The 13,157-nt window shown below is 41.7% G+C and overlaps 1 protein-coding gene across 1 annotated transcript; it reads left to right on the plus strand.

Moving 5' to 3' along the window:
* Window positions 1–2,507: 2,507 nt before the first annotated feature.
* LOC145850324 (centrosomal protein of 112 kDa-like) lies at window positions 2,508–9,611 on the plus strand. The gene is made up of 4 exons (XM_082972799.1): window positions 2,508–3,426; window positions 3,968–4,086; window positions 5,337–5,480; window positions 8,498–9,611. Exons 1-4 carry the CDS (start codon window positions 3,369–3,371, stop codon window positions 8,552–8,554), a joined length of 378 nt encoding a protein of 125 aa, XP_082828925.1. The 5' UTR covers window positions 2,508–3,368; the 3' UTR covers window positions 8,555–9,611.
* Window positions 9,612–13,157: the final 3,546 nt, after the last annotated feature.

The raw sequence follows: 13,157 nt of genomic DNA on the forward strand, positions 1-13,157 counted from the left end.
GAAGAGCTGAATTATAACCACCTGAACAAAAACAGTAGATGACAAATGAAGGACGAGCTGAATTATAACCACCTGAACAAAAACAGTAGATGAGAAATGAAGGAAGAGATGAATTGTAACCACCTGAACAAAAACAGTAGATGAGAAATGAAGGAAGAGCTGAATTATAACCACCTGAACAAAAACAGTAGATGAGAAATGAAGGAAGAGCTGATTTATAACCACCTGAACAAAAACAGTAGATGACAAATGAAGAGCTGAATTATAACCACCTGAACAAAAACAGTAGATGAGAAATGAAGAGCTGAATTATAACCACCTGAACAAAAACAGTAGATGTGAAATGAAGAGCGGAATTATAACCACCTGAACAAAAACAGTAGATGAGAAATGAAGAGCTGAATTATAACCACCTGAACAAAAACAGTAGATGAGAAATGAAGAGCTGAATTATAACCACCTGAACAAAGACAGTAGATGAGAAATGAAGAGCTGAATTATAACCACCTGAACAAAAACAGTAGATGAGAAATGAAGAGCTGAATTATAACCACCTGAACAAAAACAGTAGATGAGAAATGAAGGAAGAGCTGAATTATAACCACCTGAACAAAAACAGTAGATGAGAAATGAAGGAAGAGCTGAATTTTAACCACCTGAACAAAAACAGTAGATCAGAAATGAAGAGCTGAATTATAACCACCTGAACAAAAACAGTAGATGAGAAATGAAGAGCTGAATTATAACCACCTGAACCAAAACACTAGATGAGAAATGAAGGAAGAGCTGAATTATAACCACCTGAACAAAAACAGTAGATGAGAAATGAAGAGCTGAATTATAACCACCTGAACAAAAACAGTAGATGTGAAATTAAGAGCTGAATCATAACTACCTGAACAAAAACAGTAGATGTGAAATGAAGAGCTGAATCATAACCACCTGAACAAAAACAGTAGATGAGAAATGAAGAGCGGAATTATAACCACCTGAACAAAAACAGTAGATGAGAAATGAAGGAAGAGCTGAATTATAACCACCTGAACAAAAACAGTAGATGACAAATGAAGAGCTGAATTATAACCACCTGAACAAAAACAGTAGATGAGAAATGAAGGAAAAGCTGAATTATAACCACCTGAACAAAAACAGTAGATGAGAAATGAAGGAAGAGATGAATTATAACCACCTGAACAAAAACAGTAGATGAGAAATGAAGGAAGAGCTGAATTATAACCACCTGAACAAAAACAGTAGATGTGAAATGAAGAGCTGAATTATAACCACCTGAACAAAAACAGTAGATGAGAAATGAAGGGCTGAATTATAACCACCTGAACAAAAACAGTAGATGAGAAATGAAGAGCTGAATTATAACCACCTGAACAAAAACAGTAGATGAGAAATGAAGGAAGAGCTGAATTATAACCACCTGAACAAAAACAGTAGATGAGAAATGAAGAGCTGAATTATAACCACCTGAACAAAAACAGTAGATGTGAAATTAAGAGCTGAATCATAACCACCTGAACAAAAACAGTAGATGTGAAATGAAGAGCTGAATCATAACCACCTGAACAAAAACAGTAGATGAGAAATGAAGGAAGAGCTGAATTATAACCACCTGAACAAAAACAGTAGATGACAAATGAAGAGCTGAATTATAACCACCTGAACAAAAACAGTAGATGACAAATGAAGGACGAGCTGAATTATAACCACCTGAACAAAAACAGTAGATGAGAAATGAAGGAAGAGATGAATTGTAACCACCTGAACAAAAACAGTAGATGAGAAATGAAGGAAGAGCTGAATTATAACCACCTGAACAAAAACAGTAGATGAGAAATGAAGGAAGAGCTGATTTATAACCACCTGAACAAAAACAGTAGATGACAAATGAAGAGCTGAATTATAACCACCTGAACAAAAACAGTAGATGAGAAATGAAGAGCTGAATTATAACCACCTGAACAAAAACAGTAGATGTGAAATGAAGAGCGGAATTATAACCACCTGAACAAAAACAGTAGATGAGAAATGAAGAGCTGAATTATAACCACCTGAACAAAAACAGTAGATGAGAAATGAAGAGCTGAATTATAACCACCTGAACAAAGACAGTAGATGAGAAATGAAGAGCTGAATTATAACCACCTGAACAAAAACAGTAGATGAGAAATGAAGAGCTGAATTATAACCACCTGAACAAAAACAGTAGATGAGAAATGAAGGAAGAGCTGAATTATAACCACCTGAACAAAAACAGTAGATGAGAAATGAAGGAAGAGCTGAATTTTAACCACCTGAACAAAAACAGTAGATCAGAAATGAAGAGCTGAATTATAACCACCTGAACAAAAACAGTAGATGAGAAATGAAGGAAGAGCTGAATTATAACCACCTGAACAAAAACAGTAGATGAGAAATGAAGAGCTGAATTATAACCACCTGAACAAAAACAGTAGATGAGAAATGAAGAGCTGAATTATAACCACCTGAACAAAAACAGTAGATGAGAAATGAAGGAAGAGCTGAATTATAACCACCTGAACAAAAACAGTAGATGAGAAATGAAGGAAGAACTGAATTTTAACCACCTGAACAAAAACAGTAGATGTGAAATGAAGAGCTGAATTATAACCACCTGAACAAAAACAGTAGATGAGAAATGAAGAGCTGAATTATAAGCACCTGAACAAAACCAGTAGATGAGAAATGAAGAGCTGAATTATAACCACCTGAACAAAAACAGTAGATGAGAAATGAAGGAAGAGCTGAATTATAACCACCTGAACAAAAACAGTAGATGAGAAATGAAGGAAGAACTGAATTTTAACCACCTGAACAAAAACAGTAGATGTGAAATGAAGAGCTGAATTATAACCACCTGAACAAAAACAGTAGATGAGAAATGAAGAGCTGAATTATAAGCACCTGAACAAAACCAGTAGATGAGAAATGAAGAGCTGAATTATAACCACCTGAACAAAAACAGTAGATGAGAAATGAAGAGCTGAATTATAACCACCTGAACAAAAACAGTAGATGAGAAATGAAGGGCTGAATTATAACCACCTGAACAAAAACAGTAGATGAGAAATGAAGGAAGAGCTGAATTATAACCACCTGAACAAAAACAGTAGTTGAGAAATGAAGGAAGAGCTGAATTATAACCACCTGAACAAAAACAGTAGATGAGAAATGAAGGGCTGAATATGAGGTGTATCCGGAACTACACTATTTATACAACATTTTGCAACTCTATGTAACAACATGCAACACCTTTGAACAGGTTGAATTTACCTGCCCCTTTTCCACTTCAGATTTTAGACCGTAAGAATGGCGAGCTCGATGAGCTGAAGACCATGTACAGAGCCAAGCAGAAGGAATCGGAGGAGAGTGTGAGCAAGCTGGAGAAGAAAGGTGAGAGGTCGTGGGGTCACGGTGGGGGTAGAGCCTGGAGGCAGACTCAAGGGAATATTTACTCCAGTGTGTCTCTGCACACTCAGAGTAAAACCCAAGTTTAAACGCAGTGTTACTGTTACAGGGGGTGACCCCACTGGTGTGGCGCGATGCTACCCAGCTGTGCTCCTTCTAACAGCACGTTTATGAGACTCACTGATATTTCACACTTGTCATAAACACATTCTTTAGTGACAGTGCATGTTGTACAGTACACTTCCAGCACAGAGCGATTTAGTTGCAGATGTTCTCTATACTCAGCTTTAACCCATTGACACTATGGGAGATTGGAGATATTTTCAGTGCTGACATACAATATGAAACAACAATGACGAGGGCTACAAAGTATGTGACTTTCACAGAACTTGGTTGAAGTAGTGTGAAAGAAACAAACGTTATTTATGTATGTATGTGTGTGTGTGTGTAGCCCCTGAGGCTGGGCCTTACTAAGTTCTCTGTCTGTGTGTGTGTGTGTGTGTGTGTGTTGTTTTTCCATCCACAGTTCAAAGCGTGGTGCGCGAGTCCCAGGTCATCCGTGAGAGCAAAGAGAAGCAGATCGGCGAGCTGAAGAAGATGTCAGATCAGAGCACCGACTCCCTGAAAAACGAGTGGGAGAAAAAGGTAAAGGAAAGTTGAAGGGCTGAAGTCGATTTCCAACCAACCCTAGCCCCTAAGCACTCCTAAGCCTGAGGAAGGCTGCAGTAGAAGGATTTGAAAGGGCGGAATCTGGGCTGACCTCAACCAAGCCAGGCTCACTATAGAGCTGGGAAATCTTTATTCTAGACATTTCTATGTAGGCTAGGCCAGGCCTGTGTGTTTTTTTTACTGAAAAAATTATGTTAGTACTTCTTCTCTAAATTGTATTTTCAGTCCCGCTAACTCTAGTTAACTAAGCTGCTCAATGAGATCTTAATGACATTTCCCCTTATCTATTCAGGGTCACTAAGCATATGATAGTGAAATCCATAAGGGAAGCTCTGCTTAGATGTATGAGAAAAATGAACTCTCCTGCCCTCTTAAGGATCCACCCCTTTTTTTAAATGTTCACCTAAAATGACATACCCAAGTCTAACTGCCTGTAGCTCAGGACCTGAAGCAAGGATATGCATATTCTTGATACCATTTGAAAGGAAACACTTTGAAGTTTGTGGAAATGTGAAATTAATGTATGAGAATATAGCACATTAGATCTGGTAAAAGATAAATCAAAGGAAAAAACATGCGCTTTTTTGTATTTTTTTGTATCATCATCTTTGAAATTCAAGAGAAGGGCCATCGTGTATTATTCCAGCCCAGGTACAATATATCCAATGAACAATTGTATTTCTGTTCAAGATGTTGTATCAAGACTGCCCAAATGTGCCTAATTGGTTTATTAATAACTTTTCAATTTCATAACTGTGTGCACTCCTCAAACAATAGCATGGTATTCTTTCACTGTAATAGCTACTGTAAATTGGACAGTGCAATTAGATTAACAAAAATGTAAGCTTTCTGACATCAGATATGTCTATGTCCTGGGAAATGTTCTTGTTACTTACAACCTCAAGCTAATCGCATTAGCCTATGTTAGCTCAACCGTCCTGTGTGTGGGACACCGATCTGTAAGAGGTTTTAAAATAAGGTCCCTCACCCCTGAAAAAGGGGTGACTTGATATATCTATTGAAATTGAGAGTGAGACAGATCGACGCAGAGAGAGACAGACTCAGAGAGACAGACGCAGAGAGACAGACGCAGAACAGGCCAGAGTTGGTACAGTAGAATGTCTCTGATTGGACACCTGGGCCAGTGGAGGTAGCCAAGGTACCACACATAGTAGCTGTTATAGGCTGACTGACTCTGTGGTGTCCGTTGCCCCTCCTCCCCCCAGCTGCACGCGGCGGTGGTGGGCATGGAGCAAGAGAAGTTTGACCTGCAGAAGAAGCAAACAGAGAACATTCAGGTGCTGCTGAAGGACACCAACCAGAGGCTGGCCAAGATGGAGGCTGAGTATGGTGCCCAGACACAGGCTACCGTGAGTGGGGGAGATGGTGGGTTGTTGGAGGAACACTGTTTTCACCATCAGTAACACTTACTGTATACACCCTCTGTCTCATGTTTGAACACGCCCTGTAATAAAGTGTTTGCGGACAAACAGAGCTGACATGAAGGGTGAGGTGTCCTATCTTGTCACTTACAGTTGAAGTAGGAAGTTTACATACACGTACGTGTATACATTTCTTGTTATAAAACTATAGTTTTGGCAAGTCGGTTAGGATATCTGCTTTGTGCATGACACAGGTAATTTTTCCAACAATTGTTTACAGACAATTTATTTCACTTATAATTCACTGTATTCCAATTCCAGTGGGTCAGAAGTTTACATACAGTAAGTTGACTGTGCCTTTAAACAGCTTGGAAAACTCCAGAAACTTATGTCATGGCTTTTGAAGCTTTTGATAGGCTCATTGACATCATTTGATTCAATTGGAGGTGTACCTGTGGATGTATTTCAAGGCCAACCTTCGAACTCAGTGAATCTTTGCTTGACATCATGCGAAAATCAAAAGAAATCCGCCAATTTTATTTTTAGGCCTCCACAAGTCTGGTTCATCCTTGGGAGCAATTTCCAAATGCCTGAAGGTACCACGTTCATCTGTACAAACAATACTATGCAAGTATAAACAGCATGGGACCATGCAGCCATCATACCGCTCAGGAAGGAGATGCGTTCTGTCTCCTAGAGATGAACGTACTTTGGTGCGAAAAGTGCAAATCAATCCCAGAACAACAGTAAAGGACCCTGTGAAGATGCTGGAGGAAACAGGAACAAAAGTATCTATATCCACAGTAAAACGAACCCTATATTGACATAACCTGAAAGGCCGCTCAGCAAGGAAGAAGCCACTGCTCCAAAACCGCCATAAAAAAGCCAGACTACGGTTTGCAACTGCCCATGGGGACAAAGATTGTACTTTTTGGAGAAATGTCCTCTGGTCTGATGAAACAAAAATAGAACTGTTTGGCCATAATGACCATTGTTATGTTTGGAGGAAAAAGGGGGAGGCTTGCAAGCCGAAGAACACCATCCCAACCGTGAAGCACGTTGGTGGCAGCATCATGTTGTGGGGGTGCTTTGCTGCAGAAGGGACTGGTGCACTTCACAAAATAGATGGCATCATGAGGGAGGGAAGTTATATGCTTATATTGAAGCAACATCTCAAGACATCAGTCAGGAAGTTAAATCTTGGTCGGAAATGGGACTTCCAAATGGACAATGACCCCAAGCATACTTCCAAAGTTGTGTCAAAATGGCTTAAGGACAACAAAGTCAAGGTATTGGAGTGGCCATCACAAAGCCCTGACCTCAACCCTATTGACAATTTGTGGGAAGAACTGAAAAAGCATGTACGAGCAAGGAGTCCTACAATCCAGACTCAGTTACACCAGCTCTGTCAGGAGGAATGGGTCAAAATTCACCAAACTTATTGTGGGAAGCTTGTGGAAGGCTACCCGAAACATTTAACCCAAGTTAAACAATTTAAAGGCATTGCTACCAAATACTAATTGAGTTTATGTTAACTTCTGATCCACTGGGAATGTGATGAAAAAAATAAAAGCTGAAATAAATCATTCTCTCTACTATTGTTCTGACATTTTACATTCTTAAAATAAAGTGGTGATCATAACTGGCCTATAACAGGGACCTTTTACTAGGATTAAATGTCAGGAATTGTGAAAAACTAAGTTTAAATGTATTTGGCTAAGATGTTTGTAAACGTCCGACTTCAACTGTACCTTCCACCTTGTAAAAGTCTCTCTGCCTTTGCATCCGTGTCCTGGGACCGAATCCCATCTAACTTGAGAGAGTGTTGCTTTGTGTGTGTGTGTGTTGCTTTGTGTGTGTGTGTGTGTGTGTGTGTGTGTGTGTGTGTGTGTGTGTGTGTGTGTGTGTGTGTGTGTGTGTGTGTGTGTGTGTGTGTGTGTGTGTGTGTTAAGGACCTAAGGTGGGACAAAGTAGGGGTGGGGGATTAGGTATGGATGATCAGCAACAGGGGCCATTCAGACACAGTACAGTACTTCATGAATTTAGCTTCTCTTATGACATTCAGCAGCTTTCACAGTTAACGTGTACATACGCACACACACACACTTTCTCTCACTTTCTCTCACACACGCAGACATTTTCATTCAATAGCTTTCACAGGTAAAGTGTACTCCTACCCATACACACACACACACTTTCTCTTTTTCACTATCTATCTCTCTCACACACACACACACACACACACACACACACACACACACACACACACACACACACACACACACACACACACACACACACACACACACACACACACACACACACACACACACACACACACACACACACACACACACACACATATGCGCGCTCCCACGTGCAGCAAGATAGTCTGTCAGCAGGATGGAATTTAAGAAGTATCAAAAGCGGGCCTTGCGAGGCCGGGTAAGACCCCTCTTTAATAATTAAACACAGTCTATAGCCAGGTGAGGCCTGCAACATGAAAGGGCCCTCCTTCACTGGAAATGAGGTGCTCTACCCATGTTAGTTTAGGCTGACCTCCACACAGAGGTACACATGCACGGGCGTGCACACACTCACATACACACACACCCCTGTTCTCTTCATAAGAAATGTCAGCTGAGGTGAGGTAGCTCTGAACTCCCCCTCTCTATTTGATGTCTCAGTATCGAAGCCCTCTGAATTATTTTGTCTTTCATCATGCAACCGTGTGCAGTGTTTCTGGTGCTAGCCAAAAAACAAAAGGTGAAGTGAAGTTTATCAAAGCTATCTGACAAAGTGAGAGTTTCAACATATAACACACACATTTTCACATAGGCATCTTACCCAAAGAAAGGTGTTTTGACACCTGTAATTGTTTTTCGAACTTATCTGGTGTCTAGAACAGTTCAGGTAGAGCAGCTGCGAGTGTGTATGTCAACATGAAGACAAGATGAAATATGACTGAAACCTCTTTGTTTGTGCTTGTCTGTGTGCGTCAACAGAGACAAAGAAAACAGAGCATGTCCCTGACCGGCCACTGCAGTTTTCCTGTACCATAACAGCATCTTTAGCTGCATCACACACACCCACAGGTGGCATACAAACACTCCAAGTCTTCTGCTGATGTGTAATATGTGGGAATATGTTTAAGTCTTCTGCTGGTGTGTAATATGTGGGAATATGTTTAAGTCTTCTGCTGGTGTGTAATATGAGGGAATATGTTTAAGTCTTCTGCTGATGTGTAATATGTGGGAATATGTTTAAGTCTTCTGCTGGTGTGTAATATGTGGGAATATGTTTAAGTCTTCTGCTGGTGTGTAATATGAGGGAATATGTTTAAGTCTTCTGCTGGTGTGTAATATGAGGGAATATGTTTAAGTCTTCAGCTGGTGTGTAATATGAGGGAATATGTTTAAGTCTTCTGCTGGTGTGTAATATGTGGGAATATGTTTAAGTCTTCTGCTGGTGTGTAATATGAGGGAATATGTTTAAGTCTTCTGCTGGTGTGTAATATGAGGGAATATGTTTAAGTCTTCTGCTGGTGTGTAATATGTGGGAATATGTTTAAGTCTTCTGCTGGTGTGTAATATGAGGGAATATGTTTAAGTCTTCTGCTGGTGTGTAATATGAGGGAATATGTTTAAGTGAGAACACCTCTTTAACTGGCATTGGTAGGTCATCCATCACTGAATATTGAATCTGTTACATTATGTTACGCAACTTCTCTTTGATAAAATTTTAAGACCCATTTTATCCTAGTTAAATCTATGAAGGACTCAGGAGAGCGAAGCTAATATGTAGCCTGTCACTACACACTTGTCACTTTGTGTCTGTCTCTCTGAAGGAGCCCATTAGTGTAGTTCAGTGCCGGTAATGTAACGTGCTGCTAACACCTGGTGCTCAGGGGAGTGCTCCACACACACACACACACACACACACACACACACGCACGCACGTACGCACGCACGCACGCACGCACGCACGCACGCACGCACGCACGCACGCACGCACACACACACACACACACACACACACACACACACACACACACTCCGTCTCATCCCATGCCAGGGCGTTAAGTGTCAGCACACGTCCTGGCTCAGTCCCCCTTCATTTTCTTAAGACACTCTTGTTGGCCGCTAGCAGACAATTTACAAAGGACCCCTCTCACGGGGCGTGACGGCGCTGGCTGTCCCTCTCCGTCCCAAAAACACACAGAGTTCTCCTGTCTCAGTCAGCTCTCATCTGTTAGATAGGACTGCACGCTCCCCATCCAGCCTCTCTGTCATCACTTGTATCAACCTGCGAATGCGCTGCATTCCAAACTGTCACACAGAGAGTAGGTGGTTGAATCAACTGTTTTTATTAGAACACTAATGGAAGCATCACCCAGCTTGCACATTTGGTTCCTTAGAAGTTTTGGGAACGTCCGTTTTTGGTTTCCCATTGGTTCTGGGAACGAAGCCATCAGTTTCCTGACCGGTAAAACGTTTTTAAAATGTAGCCTGTTCTGGGACCGTACATTTTTTGTTGTAGGGAGGTTCTGATAACATTTTACTATGGTTTCCTGAAAGTTTTCTTGGGAGGTTTTATTAACGTTCTGACAACGGAAATTCTAGGTTATTTTGAGGTTTTTGAATAACTTTCACTGAAAGTTTCAGTAAGACTTTTATTAACAGTACTAGCTTAGTTTGGGTTAACTTTTTTTAACTCTAAGCACAGAAAGGATGCATGAACAGTTTCTTAGGCATTAGTCATGCAAATTAGTCATGCAAATACATTCTTTTTTATTGTGGCACGGCGTCAGTGAGATTCAAACCTATGATCTTCTGTTCTCCATCTATAGAATTAGTCCACTGCGCCACCAGGATAGAGAGCTAGCATGCCATGTTTTTTGAACTCTTACAAAGCTGTTCATTTTAGTATATTCAAACAGACCCCATTTCAAAGTCAACAAGCACTCATGAAGATCAGGTGTGGATAATTAGTGGTCGCGGCCAACAAACCTGAACAAACTTAACAAGATAGAGAACAGAGTTTTGTTGACGCTGAGAACGAAATTAATGTTTTTCAATAACATTCTTAGAATGTTCTTTGAATGTTACTTATGTTTTCTAGTGTTTTTTATGGAAAGTTGTATTAATGTTCTGAGAACATGACTAAATAGAACCATGAGGAAATCTGCAGTAAACGTTATGCTGAGGTAAGATCTTTAAACAGGTCAACATTCACAAGGCCGCAGGGCCAGACGAATTACCAGGACATGTACTCAGAGCATGCTGGCAAGTGTCTTCACTGACATTTTCAACCTGTCCCTGACCGAGTCTGTAATACCTACGTTACAAGCAGACCACCATAGTCCCTGTGCCCAAGAACGCCAAGGTAAGCTGCCTAAATGATTACCGCCCCGTAGCACTCACGTCTGTAGCCATGGAGTGCTTTGAAAGGCTGGTCATGGCTCACATCAACACCATTATCCCAGAAACCCTAGACCCACTCCAATTTGCATACCGCCCCAACAGATCCACAGATGATGCAATCTCTATTGCACTTCACACTGCCCTTTCTCAACTGGACTAAAGGAAACCCTACGTGAGAATACTGTTTGTTGACTACAGTTCAGCGTTCAACACCATAGTGCCCTCAAAACTCATCACTAAGCTAAGGACCTGGGACTAAACACCTTCCTCTGCATCTGGATCCTGGACTTCCTGACGGGCCGCCTCCAGGTGGTAAGGGTAGGCAATAACACATCTGCTATGCTGATCCTCAACATGGGGCCCCTCAGGGGTGCGTGCTTAGACCCCTCCAGTACTCCCTCTTCACCCACACGACTGCATGGCCATGCAAGCTTCCAACACCATCATTAAGTTTGCAGATGACACAAGTGTGGTAGCCCAGATCACCGACAATGATGAGCCAGCCTATATGGAGGAAGTCAGAGACCTGGCAACCACTCCTTCAACATGATCAAGCCACAGGATCTGATTGTGGACTACAGGAAAAGGAGGGCCAAGCACACCCCCATTCTCATAGACAGGGGTTGTAGTGGAGCAGGTCAAGAGCTTCAAGTTCCTTGGTGTCCACATCAGCAACAAACTATCCATGGTCCAAGCACACCAAGACAGTCGTGAAGAGGGCACAACAACACCTATTCCCCCTCAATAGACTGAAAAGATTTGGCATGGGTCCTCAGATCCTCAAAGTTATACAGCTGCACCATCGAGAGCATCTTAACTGGTTGCATCACCGCCTGGTATGGCAACTGCTCGGCATCTGACCTCAAGGCGCAACTATCCTGCACCATTCCCAGAACGTTGTGGGAAGGGTGTATGCAAAACAACCGTAGGACCACCACACTCTCACCAAGCTCTAAGAAACAAATGGTTCTCAGAATGTTATGTGCTAGCTGGGCAGTCACGATCAGCTGGGTCATGATCATTAATCACCAAACAGAAGAAAACAGGGAGGGACTATGTGGACATTTTTGTTTTACTATGCAAAATGTTTTGCTATGATGTATCCTAATGAACACGCCCCTGGACTTTTTTTGATCACCCTCGATTGAGTTTAGAATGAGGGTGTCTTTATGATTGGTAATCTGGAGCGGTTGTCTGGTTTATGAAGAATGGGATTAGAGGATTTGGTGGGATTACGTAGGCCGAGAGCAATGAGCTCAACTTCTGTCTGCCCTTTAAACTTGTATTGTGAGGAGGCAGAACTAGGCAGAGCAGGAGAAAGCGAAAGAAACAGCAGCTTGGGGAGAGAGAAAAACGCTTTCGGGAACAAGAGAGAAGATGTTTTCATAGGCAGACGGAACAGTTGACTTTTTGAAGTCTATTTCTTTAACTTTCTCTTTGAGACTTTGCAGAGGGAACGAAGAGCCTACAGATTCATCAGATGTGTCTTTTAAAACAGTCCCACCTGATAGGATCTATCCCTGGTGCACTGAGGACTTTGATGTCTGCTTAGCTGAGAGTTGGAGAATCTGGTTGCTGAGAAACACAGTCGGTTCAGGCTGACTGTAGAATTGAGCATGAGTTCAGTTGGGTAAACTGTGGTGTGGTGCTGGGACAGTGGGTTTCAGGCCAGAGAAGGCTGGTGGGAGGAGCTTCAGGTGGACGGACTCATTGCAATAACTAGAATGGAATCAATGGAACAAAGTCAAACGTGATTTCCATATGTTTGATACCGTTCCATGTATTCTATTCCAGTGTTTATAATGAGCCCGTCCTCCTATGGCTCCTCTCACCAGCCTCTTCTGATACTGGTAAATGTATCACAAAAATGTCCATTAATTATAATCCACATAATAATTTCAGGATTATTTTCCTGCTGTGAGAAGCAGGGTCCTATTAAGATGGCGCATCTGTAACAGAATTGTTCATCTTGATGGTGGTCAATGATGTTCATGCTGTCTCGTGCTGATGGTCCTCTCCCACTGTATAGGAGCAGACAGTGATGTTCATGCTGTCTCATGCTGATGGTCCTCTCCCACTGTATAGGAGCAGACAGTGATGTTCATGCTGTCTCGTGCTGATGGTCCTCTCCCACTGTATAGGAGCAGACAGTGATGTTCATGCTGTCTCATGCTGATGGTCCTCTCCCACTGTATAGGAGCAGACAGTGATGTTCATGCTGTCTCATGCTGATGGTCCTCTC

Source organism: Salmo salar, chromosome 03 (genome assembly GCF_965601325.2).
Source record: "Salmo salar chromosome 03, fSalSal1, whole genome shotgun sequence".
Lineage (NCBI taxonomy): Eukaryota > Metazoa > Chordata > Actinopteri > Salmoniformes > Salmonidae > Salmo > Salmo salar.

Excerpts from the sequence above, each read along its gene's own strand:
- LOC145850324 (XM_082972799.1), top strand. The coding sequence starts at position 3,369 with ATGTACAGAGCCAAGCAGAAGGAATCGGAGGAGAGTGTGAGCAAGCTG. Across the intron at positions 3,427-3,967 it reads GAGCAAGCTGGAGAAGAAAG|TTCAAAGCGTGGTGCGCGAG; the intron begins GTGAGAGGTCGT and ends TTCCATCCACAG. Across the intron at positions 5,481-8,497 it reads GTGCCCAGACACAGGCTACC|AGACAAAGAAAACAGAGCAT; the intron begins GTGAGTGGGGGA and ends GTGCGTCAACAG.